The sequence below is a fragment of the Pelobates fuscus genome, chromosome 1 (assembly GCF_036172605.1).
Source record: "Pelobates fuscus isolate aPelFus1 chromosome 1, aPelFus1.pri, whole genome shotgun sequence".
Lineage (NCBI taxonomy): Eukaryota > Metazoa > Chordata > Amphibia > Anura > Pelobatidae > Pelobates > Pelobates fuscus.
This window is the reverse complement of record NC_086317.1, coordinates 43,286,734-43,305,771: the sequence shown is the minus strand read 5'-3', so window position 1 is coordinate 43,305,771 and position 19,038 is coordinate 43,286,734. Positions and strand designations below refer to the sequence as shown.

General features: G+C 40.5%; 1 protein-coding gene across 4 annotated transcripts in view; it reads right to left on the bottom strand.

Moving 5' to 3' along the window:
- APP (amyloid beta precursor protein) overlaps positions 1-19,038 on the bottom strand; it is a 185,391-nt gene that overhangs the window by 27,715 nt on the left and 138,638 nt on the right. For all 4 annotated transcript variants that reach the window (XM_063448265.1, XM_063448275.1, XM_063448291.1 and 1 more), the window contains 4 exons: positions 12,997-13,130; positions 12,605-12,679; positions 8,293-8,451; positions 4,350-4,478 (listed from right to left, as the gene is read on the bottom strand). In XM_063448265.1, the coding sequence (XP_063304335.1) occupies positions 4,350-4,478; positions 8,293-8,451; positions 12,605-12,679; positions 12,997-13,130 (497 nt within the window). The remainder of the gene's footprint in view (positions 1-4,349; positions 4,479-8,292; positions 8,452-12,604; positions 12,680-12,996; positions 13,131-19,038) is intronic.

Below are 19,038 nucleotides of genomic sequence, written 5' to 3'. Positions count from 1 at the left end.
TGGATCTACTTGTTGTTACGTTGCTGGAGTGTTCCATTAAACATTCATACATAACTTTTCTGTTTTAGCTTTTAAAAAGGGAAAATGAGGTCAGACTTTACATTATACACGCAGTCACCCAAGTTTCATAAGTAAGTTAACGTTACTGGAATCTTCTCGGTTGATGTCCTTTGATTTTTAAGTACCGTATATATCTGAGACTAATATTGGTAGAGATCTGCGGAGGTCAGAGGCCAGTTATGCGCAATGAGGTAATACAACACTTATAAGGAGAGAATATGGCAGCATTGTTTCAGGGTAGGTTTACACTAATTTAATCTCAACTCACGGTTTGGAATCCTTGGTTAATAAGTCATCTGTGTGCAAGTTTGCTTAAAGGAACATTAGTGTTATTGTTAAGAATACAAAATTGCCCCACCTCCCTCACCTCCACCCTCTCCCAAAGACAAATAAAGGTTTCAAAATCCTTTAAACACTTCTAAACACTCGTCCTCCAATGTTAGCCGATGGGGAGACCCAATCCTCATGAGCGGCGAGGAGGATTTTAAAAGCTTGAGGACGTCCAGCATAGTTTGAAGTGCCTCTAGTAGCGGTCTGGTAGACAAGATTGCAATACAAGAAAAATCTATTTCCTGGAAATCTGTGACACAGTCTAATTTTCTCTTAGAACAGAGCCTCTTAAAGGCAAATGTGAGCTCCTGAGCAGAGGTTTAAATAGTTTAAAAAAAACACTCCACTGTCTAAATAGTACAAAAATGCAGTTTAGTAGGCAAAACCCCAATAAAAACATGCATGCATTTAAAGAGATTCTATAAGTATTAGGAATATAAAATTGTATTTCTAACATGATAGTGCCATCTGGTCACGCCCCCTTCCTTCCATCATTGCACATAAAGGATGAAAAAACCCTCTCCCTTGGTGCTGGGTCATCACTACGCCTCCTCAGATGTCATGTGTGATTAGCGCTGCAAGTGCATTAGCCCCTCCCCATAGGAAGCATTGCCTCAACACTTTCCTATGGTGATTTTACTGATGCTGGGTGTCCTCCTGCAGAGTACAAGGACATCTGGTATCAGTTAGGTGACCTCGAGTAAACTCTGTAAACTCCAGAATGCGCCTCTAGTGGCTGTCTGGAACTGCAATGTTTTACATTGCAGGACTAAGTGGGACAGGGACACAGCACCCTGAGCTGAAGTGGTCTAAGTGCCTATAGAGTCCCATTAATTATTCTTTTTTTTTTTTATTGAGGGTATATCTAACCCAGCGTGCAAAAACTGCAGATCTCTTTTCTAAAGCCTTCGCAAGCCCTCCCTTTCTTCCCCGGCCCAGACTTTCTGTGGCTGTCCAATCACAGACTTCCAATGTAACTGAATGAGCTGAAGCACTTTAGGAATCTGGAGTATCCCTTTAACCCCCTTCTCCTTTGCAATCTTGCTCCATATTCCCGAGTAACATGCCAGGCCAGTGGCTTAGTAAGCTGGAATAACAAGCATGTACGTGGCGCATGTTGAAGAATATTACTACCATCAAAAAACACAGCAGGTTTATTGCTATGTACTTTCCAATCTTTTATTTATGTATCGTTACTCACAAAACTTCTCTATTGTATAGAATATATATATCCCATGGGATAAAATTTTGCCTGACAATGACATTTGGGCTATATGTTTTTAGAAAGAGAGAAGTAATAGCATGAGGGACTTCAATTATCTGCTAATATAGGTCAACCAAGAAAGCAGATTGACTCCCCAAGACAAGCAGCTGGAGATCAATGAACGCTGAAAACTGCAATTCTTGCAACATTAGATAAATCCTCAGTGGATGTTGCAGCACAGCTGGTTAGCAGATCTAAATGCCAGCTAATGACTCCTGCAATGATACTGCCTTACAGTGTGCACGCAGTCTAAAATGAGTTTATAAGAACTGCTTCATCACAATTTTATATTAGTCTGCTAAATGGATTATTAAGAATCTTAATGCAAAGAGAGACACTTTATATGTAATCATAATATAACAATGAGTTGATCCAGCCTTTAAATGCAATGAGTCAGGAAGCCGGGGAAATGCCAACATAAGTGTTTACTTCATATAGGCAATATAACAGAAGCAATTAAAAAATAATAATAATAATAATAACAATGATTAAAGAGACACTGAAGGCACTGTAACTTATTCATTATAATAAGGTGGCTATAGTGTCTGCAGTGCCCATCCTTACGTTCCGCGTTAAATCTGATTTTTACTTTTGATGCTAAATGAAAGCCTCCATCAGCCTATACCCTCTGTGCAGCTTAGGCTAATGAGCAAAGGGTGGCTGTGGTTTGCTGATAGTGTCAGCTGACTGCGTTCAGCCTATCACAGCCACCATTGCCAGTATGAATTGGTATGGCTAGAAGGAAGTGTGTAATCTCTGCTTAAGCCACACCTCCAATTGGGGGCAGGGCTCATTCAGTGTTTAACTACTCAAAAATGGTTTAACATTGAATATACAGACAGTGCCTGGGGACTTGAGGCACTATAAACATTTCAAAGAGATTGTCTCTGTATATATTTTTTTTAACTCCAGTTAATAGACAATACAAATGACAAAGAAATTACCAAATGAAGAAGTGGTGAATCGTCTCTAAGAATATATTTAAAGCTAACCTTCTTGTGCTTGAAATCCAGTTTTTGATGAAAGAAGAATCCTAAAACATTATACCAAGACTGAAATTTACCATTTTCCTTGAAGTCTGATATAGAACGCAAATGTTCACATTTCAAAAGCAAATTCAGAGACTGCATTGTGAAATGTAAAGGGAGGGTGAAATACATCTGTTCCCAGATGAGAGCTGCTATTAAGTCCTGCTTAAAGGAACACTATAGTCACCTAAATTACTTAGCTAAATAAAGCAGTTTTAGTGTATAGATCATTCCCCTGCAATTTCACTGCTCAATTCACTGTCATTTAGGAGTTAAATCACTTTGTTTCTGTTTATGCAGCCCTAGCCACACCTCCCCTGGCTATGATTGACAGAGCCTGCATGAAAAAAAAACTGGTTTCACTTTCAAACAGATGTAATTTACCTTAAATAATTGTATCTCAATCTCTAAATTGAACTTTAATCACATACAGGAGGCTCTTGCAAGCTATTAACATAGCAGAGGATAAGAAAATCTTAATTAAACAGAACTTGCAATAAAGAAAGCCTAAATAGGGCTCTCTTTACAGGAAGTGTTTATGGAAGGCTGTGCAAGTCACATGCAGGGAGGTGTGACTAGGGTTCATAAACAAAGTGATTTAACTCCTAAATGGCAGAGGATTGGGCAGTGAGGCTGCAGGGGCATGTTCTATACACCAAAACTGCTTCATTAAGCTTAAGTTGTTCAGGTGACTATAGTGTCCCTTTAAGAAGACTCACTTTTTTTGCAGAAGATATACTATAATAGCCATTTCTTGAACCCTGAACCCTAATGGCATGGCCTGGCATTCAATGCAAATCTCCCATGTTTCAGGACTGATTCCTTGTGTTGGTAGTGAATCATTGATAAATTGGGTAAACTCAAGCAAATATAATTTAAGTGAAGACGATTCAGAAATGTAAATAAAAAAATTGTCACATATACAAAGTATTGAATCCTGAAATATATCACAATTCTAAAATTCTGTTGGAATTACAAAAATGTCCTGGCAACCTCAGTCTATCAATGCCATCCAAACATGGCTTAAAATTAGATTTCTCAAACGAAAGTGGAACTTTCACATTAGCAACATGGCAAGCAGGGGCTTGACTGCAGGTGTCTCATATGTCATAAATTTGCCATATCTGAATATAAACAATCAGAAAATTCACTCAGTCAAGTAAATCAGTCTGTAGTCAAATGAAGATGAGAACTTTGAGCATCTCTAAATTCTGTGGCCAGGGCGCTATAAATGATATAAAGCAAGTGACACTCATAAGGACAGAAGCCTATGTTGTGTGTTTTTTTTTTTTTTTTTTTGTTTTTTTTTAGACACCAATCATTCTTTAATGGATTCTACGGGTTTTTATAATCAAGGCGCATGCCATGCAGTTAAAGGGTTTTTTTTTTTGGTCTGTTTGAAACTTTATTGTTTGTATTATGCAATAAACACATCTGCACTTAAAGTAACCAAAATTAACTTTTCATTGTATTATGACAGTCAATTTTATATAAGCACTTCACTACTGTTTGATTGTGGGTTTGTTTTTTATATGCTAGGAGAGATAGCAAATTGTAGCATTACATCAACTATCATAGCATTTAATATTATATAAGATATATCTACTAAACAGCGCTTTTTGCACAGTTAGACTTTGGGTATTATTGTTTTCACATTATGGAATTACCTGAGATCTGATTTGGGCAGCTTTCTTAGGATCTACCATACGGACATGCTCAAAGTGTTTTAGAGTATGCTGCCGGTCTTTCTGCTCGGCACGGACATATTTCCTCAGCATATTGAAAACGTGGCGTGGCTGCAAAGAAAAACAAAGTTTAATGATATATTTTGTAGCACCTATACACACACAAGTTTATATGTTTTATCCAAATTTCAAAAATAGATGTGGTAATTAGATGAGTGGATTGATAGATCCACAATTCAGAGAAAGAAAGATGGAGCACTCACGGGATGCTGCATACTTTCATTTTGTGTGATTAAAGTTCAATTTACCAAGAAGCAGGGGATAAAAACTTCTACAGCAAGTTAGCATCAGATTGAAAATGAAACATTTTTTTGATGCAGGCTGTGTGAGTCACAGCCAGGGGAGGTGTGGCTTGGGCTGCTTAAACAGAAACAAAAGTGATATAACTCCTAAATGGCAGAGAATTGAGCAGTGAGACTGGAGGGGCATGATTTATACGCTAAAACTGCTTCATTAAGCTAAAGTTGTTTTGATGCCCGTTGTATCCCTTTAACTTTGTACATTTTGTTAAATAAAAGTGTGCCATTTCTTTTTCCTGTGAGTGCTCAGCTTCGTTTGTTTGTAATATGTATATACGGCTAGTCGATGCTTTCCAGGGTGGACTAGTGAGTAAATAGGACATAAAATAGAAATGGACACCGAGAAATAAAGCAATACTGTAATTTAATAGTGCAAGAAGGCAGTGTTTACTCATAATCTTGTTTGTATGAATATGAACTAGACAGCAAATGACAAACAATTGTCTGAAGACTGACAAAGACACTGACATTTTTTTTTATGTTAATAACACTCTTTACATGATAAATGCTAACAATTTATTCAGTAACATGTAACACAGCCAGCTGCCTGATTTTATCTACACAAATCACATTTCTCAATGAGGCAGCCCATAAAAAAGGCACATTTCAATAAATGTCAGATACGGAGACCAATACAATGTCAGAGAAGGCAGGCAAATAGCAGGTAGACATCATGTAGGGAATCTGTGCTGCCGTCCTTCAGTTGCCTAATTGACACTTTAAAAAAAGCTTTTTTGACAAAGGTAGAGTGCAATTTTTTCCATTACCGATTGCATGTCTTTTTTTTGTCATGTAAATAGCTTATCTAACAGTAAGAACTATATAGATTTTTTTCTTTTTAAAGAATATTAGAATTCAAAAAGAAAAATATATCTGTTTTCTAGTATAGATACATTTAAAGTCTTAAAACAATAGGAATAATGTCTGAAACTCTCTACGGAATAAAAACATCTATTCTATCATAATCTGTTTCAGGTTAGCAACTAAAATGTTAAGTGCTGATGTGTTCGTCATCCTTTGCTGTATAATAACTGTAATAATACCAAACATAGACTGAAGCTTTTTAGCAGGGGTCTAAAATACACGAAGCATGCATCAAATGGAAGATCTGAGCTTGCATTATGTGAAAGAAATAGAAAAAGAAAAAAAAAAAAAACTAATTGGGGAAAAGGTTTCTAATGAAAACAACCATATGAAGGCTTTAAAATGTAGATTTGAGAAAAAGGTCATACATTCTCCCCACCAGCTCTTCACAAATAACAGGTTCTGGAAATGTTAACAGCTCAACCAGCAATTACTGTATAAAAATGTATAAAAATGTAAAAGGCATCTTTACTATAGGAGCGAAGATCTTAGGCAACTAAGGGCATGGTACCAAAATCATAACTGGTGAAACATAAATTAAAAAGATAAGGATAACTTTACATACACAAATGGAAACAGACTGTGCTATTCTTATGGTGGCCAAGATTATTTTAAAAACACTTTGGTTTCTTCACAAAACACGGAATTATTGTAAATGGGATATCGAAGGGAAAGTTGAATAGAGAGATCCCGAGAAACCTTGACAAAAAAGTTTGTTGGTGGAAGCACTCAATGGGTGACACAACCTTTACATTGCTTCTGAAGACAGAATAAAATGTAAATAAGTATAAGCAAAGTGTAAATAATGAATGTTTTGCACAGAGATCTTGAAAAATATTAGAATCTGCTTCAATAGTATTTTAATGAGAGTCACCGACCTGTAAAATTAGAGCTACACTACAGGGTTTGTAAGATTTGTTGATTTTTTTTTTTTTTTTTAAATTCAATTTTAGCTTTTTGTTGATAACAAAATGCTAAGATTCTTCTTAAAAATCCCCTTCCCTGGTGCATGATAGATTACCGCATTGGCTGAGAGGCACTATGTGCAAAGAGATAAAACTCCGTCTTGTGCCTACTAAATTGTGCCCAAGGTGAATTCATGAAGATCAAACATTTTTTTTATTATGCTAATATGTGACCCAATTAAAGTAGCTATTTTCCTTCTTCAATAACCAAAAATGTATTTACACGATAGCTCCAAGAACCCACAAAGAAAATAAATAAAATAAAATGAGATAAATTGTAACTTGTGTTTTTTTTTTTTAACAAATCTGAGAATTTGCAAATATGATATGTACCAGTTTTTAGAGGAATATGGGCTCATTTGTCAATACATATTCAGAAACAGGGCAGCACTGCACAGCTGACAATGCTGATCACATGTACTAAGTTTTATAAAGGGACTCTAGCACCATAAAGCAATTGTAGAAGTTCCTCTTGCATTTTTGTTTAAACCCCCCCCCCCAAAAAAAAACATGCATCTCTAACATAACCCCTTGGAGCGGTCAATCAAGCACAACTCAGGCTGAGCTCTATTTTCTGCTCAGAGAGCGAAGCCACAAATATAACAATGAAGGCTGACCCAGTATACAGCCTTCATTGCCAACAATAAATGGCTCTAAACAAATCACATCTTTCATATGGAGTCTCTCAGTTTACCTATAGAATGGGTGGAACTTCTCTCTGGTAATCCCTAAATCCTGTACTGTTAGGGGGTACCTGAGGACTGGGTTGGAAGTGGTGTATTTCCCACGAGGCTAACCAGGCATTTGCCTTGGACGGCAAATTTTAGGGTGGCGGCAAAATAAGCCATCCCCTTAGCACCCTGGCAGATGCCCTGTTAGCCTCTTTCATGGAGGGTCCAAGAGCTGGCCGGTCGGCCACCTTAGGGCCCCCCCAGAGGCTTTCAAATGCTTACAGTGCGGCGAGGGGGGGGGGGGGCACAAGGGAACATGGTCCTCTGAGCTCTTCCTGTTCAGTGCCCCGCAGTGATGTTGGGAGCCAGGATATGACTTCACTCACTGAGCGGCGCACGAGGGAGCTGAGCAGGAGGATTACAGCTCCCTCGCTGCCACAACTGTGTGCCTGACTGCCAGAAAAAAATTGCCGCCCAGCAAGCCCAGCCACCACTAGCAGACCAGCCTATCACCCAGCAAGCCCAGCCCAGCCACCACTAGCAGCCCAGCCTGCCGCCCAGCAAGCCCAGCCCAACCACCACCAGCAGCCAGCCCAGCCTCCAGCAGCCAGTCAAGCCACCAGCAGCCAGCCCAGCCTCCAGCAGCCAGTCAAGCCACCAGCAGCCAGTCAAGCCACCAGCAGCCAGCCCAGCAAGCCCCACGAAAGAACCACTCCAGCTTTCCCAAAGGTAAGGGTGGATTAAAATAAAAAAATTCTAAATATATAGAATAAGTGTGTCAGTATTAGGGTGTCTGTCAGTGAATATGTGTGTCAGTATGTCTGAATATATGTGTGTGTGTCTATGAGTAAATGTGTGTGTCTGTCACTGTGTATCCCAGTAAATGTTTCTGTCACTGCGTCTGAGTGAATGTGTGTGTGTGTCAGTGAGGGGGAGGGAGGTGGACCCGAGTTTCTTCCTTTCTAGGGTAGCAGATATCCCAAATTTTTGCAACAGTATTGCTTTTTCCCCCAAAATACGGCACTTTCTCCATACTGGCTTTACATGCAGTAACCAGGTTACGTACCCTTGGGGGATCTGCTTGTAAGGCAGTGATGTAATTCTCTAGAGCAATTCGTCGACGATCATTTAGCAAGGCTTCTACTCTAACCATGTGTGTTTCCACCAGTTTCTGTCTTTCATTTGCAGCTTCTTGTTCAAGTGATTCCACTTTCTCTTGGAAGCGCTGTAAAGTACATAAAATATTTTTTTAAATGATTTAGCAAACCAAAGCATAATTTTTTTTAGAATATAATCCCCAGAGCAGCTACGGACTATTTTTAAATTATGCTGAAAACATACGCAATTAGCTACTGAATATTCTGTGTACTAAATTCCCCAGTGTACTTAATTATGATGTCTAAAATCTCTCACATACCCAACACTCCTACTAATTTAATGCACACAGCTTGGAAGATTCTCCTTTAAAATTATAATAAAGCCAATGCTCAGTACATTAAAAATATGCTGTAAGTCAAGGAAATAGTCTACGAGCAGCTTGTAGAAGAGGCCATATTTTCTTTAGTGCGATAAGTTACGTTTATGTGAAAGAGAGAGATCTAATTATCTAAATGTCTTTATCCCAAGAGTGCAGTTGAGTTGCTGCGATTTATCTCTGCTCTTTTTAACAAATGTCTTCTGCGTATTGTTGCCATAAAGGTAAAAGAAAGACTAACTCTGCTTGTTAAACATTTACTGTCACACGGGACTAGAAATTCAAAGCTCTGCCATTTTGTCATGGCCCCTTGTGGCAATAGTTCAGAAAGAATAGACAAAAGTTAAAAATAAAAATAAAAAATAGGCGTATCCTAAAAGAGAAATAGAATGTAATAGGTAAGTGATATTTATAGATAAGTAAACCTTTAAAATACACAATTAAGCACTAACATGTTCTATAAATAAGGGGACAGGGATTCACAATGAGACCTCGAATGATACATTGTGTGTGGTGACTTTAACTAGGTTTCATGGTCTCTCTTACATCTGCAGGTGATGACCAAAATGGTACAAGGTGAATTATGGAATTAATCCAGGTTTCAGACTATTTATTTCCTGATGGAATACTGCTAGTTACTTCACATTTTCATTCTACGCCCTGCAGTAGCTTTACAGTTATCAAAAGAGATATTGGACTAAAGGAGTATGTGAGCAGGGTCAGAGGACACGCTTGAAAGAGAATGGTCCAAACTTGCACAAGGAGGAAAATCTATCAACTCAATTTGGATTCATAAGGGTTACACGGGAAGAAAGGGACATTGGAGTAGTGCACTTCAAGAAACCGAATGCAATAGCTTTAACAATAGAGTAAATATACCTATGGGTGAAAGGGAAAACAACTGAGATTGAATCGATCTACTTTTAGTCAGTGTGTTTAATATTATGATGTTGTATCCTCCATTGGGGAAGCACAGCATAAAGCAAAGTGGAAGTAGATAGCCACAACAAAAACCATCATGTCACAAAATAAATATAAAAAATCGTATCAAACATCTTCAAGTCAGGTTTGCCCAAAATAAAAAAATAGGTTAACTACTTTCTTTATTTTTGTATATCTAAAAATAAATAGAATTAACAAAACAACTCTGTGATACCATGACTTGTTTGCATCAAAATGGCCAAAAATCCTTAATTTCTGATACCCCCTTTTCTTGCATCAAAACTCATGATTTAATTTGCCAACTTCTATTTTCTTTAGATTTGTATGAAGAAAATACAATCTTCTAGAGAACGCTCTTGTAGAGAAAGCACAACACATGCCTAGGGAAAGCATGATAGTCACCTATACTTGACAAAGGCCACTATTGGTGGCTAAAGCATTTTCATGGCAGCTAGCTTCCATTAACATCTACAGTTCAATATATTTTTGATTATGCGTTCTTGATGCCATTGGGGCAATACTTTGTCTCTTCTGTGCTACTGTGCCAAGTACAAATTAGCTTTCCAAAATTCCAGGTCTACTCATACCCTTAGTTTAATGTATTCTTAGCATCAATGAACTAGTTGGAAATATTTGAGAGTAGAACACATTGTAGAATCTTGGTAAACATGATCACAAATCAATTGCTTTATATATCTGAAGGAATATAGACACATTGATTTCATGTATCACACATCTTTAGAGTTCCGACCCACCGGAGATCCGTTTTGCCTCTATACATTGATCACAAAAGCAAAAATCTGGAATTTAAGTAGATTTAATATAAACGATAACAATGCTTTAGAACATTTTGCCAATGCAATTTTTTATTGTATATTAATCTGAAGACCAAAGCAAGACCATATTCATTAAAATTCCAATAAAAAAAAAAAAGGTCTAATTGAGGTACAATTTCGAAATAAAGTGCCTAGACAGTGGTAATTATCTGAGCATCCCATTATTTTCTACATACAGGAAACATGAAACAATGTTAAGAGATAAAAAAGACACATACAAATGAAAAATTGTATCCTAAAATAAAGTGGATACAGAACGAGAGTACCCCCCCCCCCAAAAAAAAATAAAAAAATAAAAATAAAAAACAAGGATAAAATGGTATTTTAAAATTGATAGAACAAAAGGAAATGAAAAACAACATAAGTGTACTAATGGAAAATACAGGCAATTTGTTTGACTAAAGCACAAAGTAGGGCTCTAATCAGGGTTTTCAAACTTTTAACCTGCACTTAGCTCTATGGGATAATAAATCCCCAAAACAAGACATGAGAGCAATGCGGGTGATCCAATTCTTATAAACACTTATCTCAAACAAAGAAAGAGTTCACATAAGAAGCTTTATGGATAAAATACATCTAGTCATAGAAGGGGTCAGTGTGGGCTTGATATTTCTGGTTTAATGGTATAATTTAGGCGTTTTGGGCGGAATATTATTCCAAACCTGCCACCCATCCTCAACACTTGTAATGATGAACTCTTTACTGATCAGTCAGTCTTCTTGCATCACGTGAAGAGGTTTTGACATCATCCCCTTCGGCATTGCAAAGATCTGATGAGGCTTAGTATGTACAAATGGAGCTGCACTCAGCAGTAGGGGGGAAGGGAGGGCTTTCTGTAGGAACAAAGCAGCTTTCACTACAATATCATATAAACAGAGTCTAGAAACTGTGTTTACTGTATGTGGCATTAATTATAGTAACTCACAGACCCATTTTACACAATGTACTTGCCATATGGGAATCTGTGCTACTAGATGCAACGGCTGACTCTTTAGAACTGTAATTCTGCAAGTCTAGAGATTAGATATGGTCATTAGAACACGCATTTCAAACAAATTGTGTGCATTATTTTCAATGTCATTGTGAAACTGAGGTTTGAATTATTCTCAAAACTGAACTAGATCCTTATGATCACACAGTTCCAATGGAATGGTCTTCCAGAGAACAAAAGATTACTTAACATCCTTATTACATAAAGATGGGCCAGGTGATCCACTGCTCTCCACAGTAAACAACCTTTTATACACAGTGCCATGCAGCAAAGCAGGGGTACTCTTTCTCTAACTAGGTCTCCATCATATAACATTCAACGGAAGAGCACTTTGCATTGCCAACACAATGATAATTATCAAGCAAAAAAATAAAAATAATAAAGTACTAACAAACTTGATTCTGCTTGAAACTCCGCACATTCAGAGATCTCTTCACTCGCGGGCTGGGGGCTAGTTACACCTTTAGCACAAGTGACTTTGGCAGCCCAGAACTCTGCCATCACTACATGCTGGCAAAGGACTTAATATTCTCCCTTGCAGGCACCGTGCCCACGAGGGGATGCTCGCTTTTCCCTCCCTCTGTGCTGTCCACTTCTTGCCTCCCTCCACTATGTGAATCATATTTTAAAAAACAAAACAAAAAGAATAATAATGTTTTTTTTTTACATTTTAAAGTAGGGGTGGGACCTATTCGCAATGCCCAATAGGCCAATAAATAGCAAACAAGCTGAAAGTTAAAAAGGGTTGGATTAACCCTTTAAACATCTAAGAATGGCAAGAATATTTGGAGTAATAAAAAATAAATAAAAGGAAGTGTGGAAATGAATAAATAGTAATGTGGGTGGACATATTGTATAGTGAGAGCAGTGTATCCTTGAGAGTCATATCAGACCTGCAGTTCTCCTCACATGGCAATGCTGTATTTGCATGACAGAAGTCATTTTCATGTATTTTTATTGGTACTTATTTGGGGACATATAGACAGGAGCACAGAGGGGAAAAAAAACCATGAACGCACATTATCACAGACATTGAACCTGCAGAGCACACATAATATACAAGGTATTTGGAAATATCAATATATTGTCTGTCTTCATTATTACTTGTAGCATCTAACATATACCAATGCATTACCTCAATGACAGCCTTCTTGTCTGCTTTTGGAAGGTTCTTGGCTTGACGCTCAGCCTCCTCCCATTCCTTCATTACCTTCAAAAAGAAAACACAGGAAAGTTGCACTTACAATGACAAAGCTACAGTAACAGAATGAATGCTTGGTTTGTGTGGATCGTGGAGGCACAGAATTAATCAATCTTTTAATGCTAGTAAAATGGCACGTACCATGAATTGGATTTGGATTGGCTTAATGTTACGAGCATGAACAATTACCAAATGAAACAAGAATTTGAATCCACATCCCTAACAGCTAGCTCACTGCATATAAACTATTTTAGGCCACATGCTAGTACCATACTCTATGTATTTCAGAATCTGCATTTAACCGAGTGAAATCTATTCTTCGTTACCTCCGACATCCTCTCCCGGTGCTTTCCTTCCAATCTCTCTTTTGCTTTCTGGAATCGGTCATGCTCATTCTCATCATTTGGATTTTCTAAGTACTTGTCGACAGCATCAGGTGTGCTGGCCGCAGTAGTGGGAACTGAGGAATGGGGTCAAGAAGGGAGGGTGTGACAAAAACAAACAAAAACAAAAGTATCTTATTACACGTACAAAATAATACAATGTGAAAACACTGGTGTAATTTATATTTAATACCAACAGCAGATTAAACGTTTGACTGGAATGGGTAAAGAATTGTATGATAATTACACAGACTCGATAGCATACAGTAGAGAATTAGAGACATTAAACCAGTAGCGAGGTGCAAGAACACTGGTTGATACAATTGTAAAGGATTTCAGAATTCTTAATAACAGTGGTTAGTATGAAAATTGTTACTGCATTCTGTTATATCAGGCAGAAAAACATACCCCTCAATGTGTAACATAACAAGCGGATAAACAGAAAACATTCTCAAAGCTGTATTGAACAAGCACAAATCCGTGCACAGACCCTTTTTTTTTTTTTCTTTTTAAATCGCAGACAAACAAGGTATTAATTTATTTTAAGAAAAAATAACTGTTCAGATATTGTCTGTGTCTGGGGATAAATACTGTTATTACAGATGATCTGCAGAGGTATAGATGTGTTCCTTTTGGGATATTTTATGATAATTCCATCTCCAATGGAGACAGAAAATATTTTTTCTAAGTAGTTTGAAATCACAGGATGACAGATCCCCCAATTTTAATCCCACACAAATTCAAATTTTCACTTAAATATGCTATTATAATGTCACCAGTTACATCAATGTCTTTCTTCAATGGATTTCAATAGATTCCGGGGGGGAAATTGTATTCAGTACATTTGAGGTTTTACTTAAAAGACCCTTCTATTCTAGCATTACTTTATTACTGCAAGTCCTGCCCGACGTGCATAGAGAGGTAACTTTGTCTAATCACCAAGTGTGCATGGTATCCTTAATAAGTTCAAGTCAACAAAAACATGCCAGATACTTGTACCATACGTGTCTGTAAAATGTAAGAAATCCATGTAAAGCACAACCAGCCCATACAATTTACATGTCAAAAAACTAGCATCGACATCTCGAAAGTGAAATAGTGTATGTATTCGGCATTATACGATAGATATACAAACACGATGAAATGGAATCCAACATCGAGTCCATAATGGTTGTGGGGTAATTAGGGCATAACCCAACATAGATATTCATAAGAAGAATAGTACAGACTAGTGAGAAACAAGCCCAATACCAATCCTATTAATTCACAACTTTATTAAATCCCTATAAGGATGATACAAAAACACACACAAAAACACAGTGCCAGAAAAATGTGATGAAGTGAAAAAATTGAAAATATATAAAACTGGACAAGCAGATTGATCCTATATACATAGTCAGAATGATCTCTCAGCTTGGAAATAGACCAGAAAGCAGGTGAACGGAATCTGATACTGCTGTGGGCTAGGGAAGTCTGGTATAGTACAATCAATGTAGATAAAGAATAGCAGACGGATCCTAAGGCAGTGTAATGGATCATATGCAGAAATCGTTGAGTAAAGGCGGCTCTGTATGGTGTTAACCAGTGACTCTGTCTTATCAATTAGCTTAACTAATCATTATGGAACCATAGAAAGAAAAGGAAATTGGAATACATGGTGTAATCCAAAGCAGTAAACCCCAGGCATAGAAACTATAACAGCCGGGAAACCAGCAATTGAATATGAAATTGCCCCTATTATAATGTCCCTTATGGTCAAGTGCTCAGAGCCAATATATAATATATAGATGATAGACAAATATGCAGACCTAAATAGGGCCACTCATAAGTTAAGTAACAAGTACTCCCATGCAGGGCCGGATTAAGAGCCCAGTGGGCCTGGTGCTGATAATTATGATGGGCCTAATTACAAAATCTTATTGACCAAAAACACTAAAACAGTCCTACCTCCTAAACGTCATGTATCTGATGGAGATGATGCAGTAGGGAAACTCATAGGATGCAACTATGAGAAAACACATACCCTTTGCTAATCTCATGCTTTCATCTTTCAAGTAAACCCATACCCCCTAACAGCAGTGTCCAGTAAAGCAGGAAGTCTATGGATGCGGTAAAAGGGTGGGCTACTGACACAAATCACATAACCAGAACGGCCGAAAGGGCGAACATACACAAAAAGGGGGAATGTCTGTGTCCCTATGTCTCCCAGTCCCTTAGTGTTTGTGTCCTCATGTCTCCCAGGGTCCCCATGTCACTAGGGGACATTGAGAGACATTGGGACACTGGGAGACATGGGGACACAGATACTAGGGAACACTGGGAGACCTGGGAAATCTGAGACTCTTGGGGACACTGGGTGACAGACACGAGGGGACACGGGGAGAAATGGGGCACTGAGATACTGTGATATATAGGGGACACTGGAGACTTGATAAAAACCTGGGTACAGGTCAAAATGTTGCGGTGTCCAATAAACCTGGTTAAAGCTATCACAGTGAGTGCCTGAGATTTTTTTCTTTAATACTAGGGGACACTGAGACACTATGGGCACAGAGACACTATGGGCACTGAGAGACATGGGGCACTGAGACACTGATACATAGGGGACACTGATACATAGGGGAAATTGGAGACTTGATAAAGACCTGGTGTCATGGAACCGCTGGCACCCCGACCGGGTACCCTCCGCTGACGGATGCTCCTAGTGCTTTCCGAGGTCTCCAAGCACTCCACCAGACACCATAATCACTGTAGACTCCCACGAACCGCCGCAGCTTGGTTGGGGTCTCGCCACGCTACCCACTCTGGACCCACGACCAGGGTCCCGCTTCCAGTAGATGGACCTCTCCGAATTCCAGAGCGCAGGAACAGGAACCAGCTCTTAGCAGAGCTCAGCGATTATACCCTGGGGAGTATAGTGATTATAGCAATCCCCAGAGTGTAGTTCTCCAATCCCCCCAAACATGAGCCGAAACTTCATGAAGGTACAAGATGATCTGAGGTGCTAGCACACCCAGTCTGCTTTTATTTCCATCTTACACATAAAAGCCCGCCCACAGGGGCGGGGTAAAACAGCCAATAGCATAACGGTTACAACCCACAAGTTCCCTCCCCTCAGATAACCAGTTAACATAATTATTACAGCCAGGGAAAATACAGTTTTTATACATGTGCTATAACTTGAAAACCCTACATCCAATATTCATAACAATTACATATTTGAACTCAGCACACTTCAAACATAAACCCTTCCAAAAATCAGCCAAATCCCTCCAGTGGATCAAAAGTTAGCTGGAAGTCCTTTATGACCGACCGCAAGCACAATTTCCTGCCCAAAACAGTTCCATAGATTTGGGCTGTGCGGTCGGTCAATTTCATGCGAAAAAACGACTAAGTCCCATTTCGAACGGGACTTAGTCTCTGGAGCTGCAAGTTCCGTATGGGAGAAGGTAAGGGTCAGCGGTGTTCGGCAGAATGTGTAGCCGATTTTAGTTCCACAGAATCTTTAGCATACACCGCTGACCGCATTCGAGGAAACCAAGATGGCCGCCGCCACGTGCAATTAACCGGCAGTAACCTCACAGCCTGGGAGGTAAATTGCCTGCACACTTTAACTTCTGGGTGGTCCGCCTGTGTGGTACTTGGTTCAGTAAGCCCTATTTACTGAATCAAGTGGGGGGAAAGCCAGGAACAAGTTATTTTACAGGTCTGGGGACATAGTCTTAAAGGGGCATTGTTCAGCCAAGTCACAATATGTCCCCAGACGGTTCTTAAAGGGCCATACACACCAATAAAAGTCCATACGTTTTCAGGGGCCATAGTCTTAAAGGGTATTGTTACCCGAAGTCTCAATATGTCCCCAGACAGTTCTTAAAGGGCCAGCAGCAGTACAATAAAATACCATTCACTGTACTTAAAGGGCCAGCAGTTGCACAATAAAATACAATATGCCCCAAATAATCCAGGGGCCATAGTCAGCAGGTAGGAGGCGGGCAACCAGGCTTCTCCAATGCCCAGTGGCGAGGTTGGTTTCGTCACACCTGGGTACAGGTCGAAACGTTGCGGTGTCCAATAAACCTGCCTAAATCTATCACAGTGAGTGCCTGAGATTTTTTCTTTTATACTAGTGGACACTGAGACACTAGGAGACATGGGGACACAGAGACATTGGGAGACTAGGGGACTTTGGGAGTCTAGGGAACACTGAGATACTAGGGACACTGGCTGGGAGACATGGGGACACTGCCATGTCTCCTATGTCTCAAAGTCGCCCAGTGTCCCCATGTCTCCCTGTGTCTCCATGCCTCTCAGTGTCCCCATTTTGCCCAGCGTCCCCTAGTGTTTGTAACCCCATGTCTATAGTGTCCCTTAGAGTCTGTGTCCTCATGTCTCCCAGTGTCCTGATGTCACTAGGACACTAGGGGACACTTAGAGACATGGGGACACTGAGACACTAGGGACAGTGGCTGGGAGACATGGGGACACAGACTAGGGGCCACTGGGAGACATGGGGCCACTGTGTCCCTAGTGTCTCAGGGTCATGGGTGTTCGAATGTGGGGGTAAAGAGGGGTACTTGCCCTCCCCCCCCGGATTTTTCAGCTTGTGCTGCTATTTTTCGTTTTAGTGTGAGAATACAGTGCAATACCAGCGCTGGCCAGTAGGTGGCGCTGTGAATGGAGAAAGGCAGGAAGCTACAGCTTATCCCTGCCTCTCTCTCATGACTGAAACCGCAGAGGAGCAGCACAGAGGCAGCCTACAGAGCAGGTAAGTGAGGGATGGGGGGTGGGGGAGACCGCATAGAGGAAGGTAAAGTAGAAGGAGCAGAAAGGTTCTGCAAGGGGCAGGAGGGGTCAGCAAGGAATGGAAAGGGGCAGCAAGAAGCAGGAAAGGGTCGAAAGGTTTTCAAGGAGCAGGAGGGTAAAGTAGAAGGAGCAGCAAGGAGCAGGAGGGGTCAGCAAGGAGCAGAAGGGGTCAGCAAGGAGTAGAAAGGGTCAGCAAGGAGTAGAAAGGGTCTGCAAGAGACAGGAGGGGTCAGCAAGGAATAGGAAGGGGCAGCAGGAAGGGGTAGGGACGGTCTGCAAGGAGTAGGAAGCGTCTGCAAGGAGCAAGAGGGGTCAGCAAGGAGTAGGAAGAGGCAGCAAGGAGCAGGAAGGGTCTGCAAGGAGCAAGAGGGGTCAGCAAGGAGTAGGAAGAGGCAGCAAGGAGTAGGAAGAGGCAGCAAGGAGCAGGAAGAGGCAGCAAGGAGTAGGAAGGGGCAGCAAGGAGTAGGAAGGGACAGCAAGGAGTATGAAGAGGGAGCAGGAAGGGTCTGCAAGGAGCAGGAAGGGTCTGCAAGGAGTAGGAAGGGGCAGCATGGAGTAGGAAGAGGCAGCAAGGAGCAGGAGGGGTCAGCAAGGAGTAGAAAGGGTCTGCAAGGAGCAGGAAGGGTCTGCAAGGAGTAGGAAGGGGCAGCATGGAGTAGGAAGAGGCAGCAAGGAGCAGGAGGGGTCAGCAAGGAGTAGAAAGGGTCTGCAAGGGGCAGGAGGGGTCAGCAAGGAGTAGTAAGGGTCTGCTAGGAGTAGGAAGGGGCAGCAAGGAGAAAGAAGGGGCAGAAAGGATTAGGAAGGGTCTGCAAAAAGCAGGAAGGGTCTGCAAGGAGCAGGAAGGGTCTGCAAGGAGCAGGAAGGGTCTGCAAGGAGCAGGAAGGGTCTGCAAGGAGCAGGAAGGGTCTGCAAGGAGCAGGAAGGGTCTGCAAGGAGCAGGAAGGGGCAGCAAGGAGCAGGAAGGGGCAGGAAGAATCAGAAGGAACAGAAAGGATCAGCAAGGGGCTGCAAGAAGCTGGAAGGGGCAGAAAGAAGCAGGAAGGGCAGTAAGAAGCAGGAAGAGTCTGCAAGAAGCAGGAAGGGCCATCAAGGAGCAGGAAGAGCCATCAAGGAGCAGAAAGGGATCAGAAAGAGAAAGGAGCAGAAGGGCACAAAATAAGCAGAAAGTAGCAGAAAGGTAAA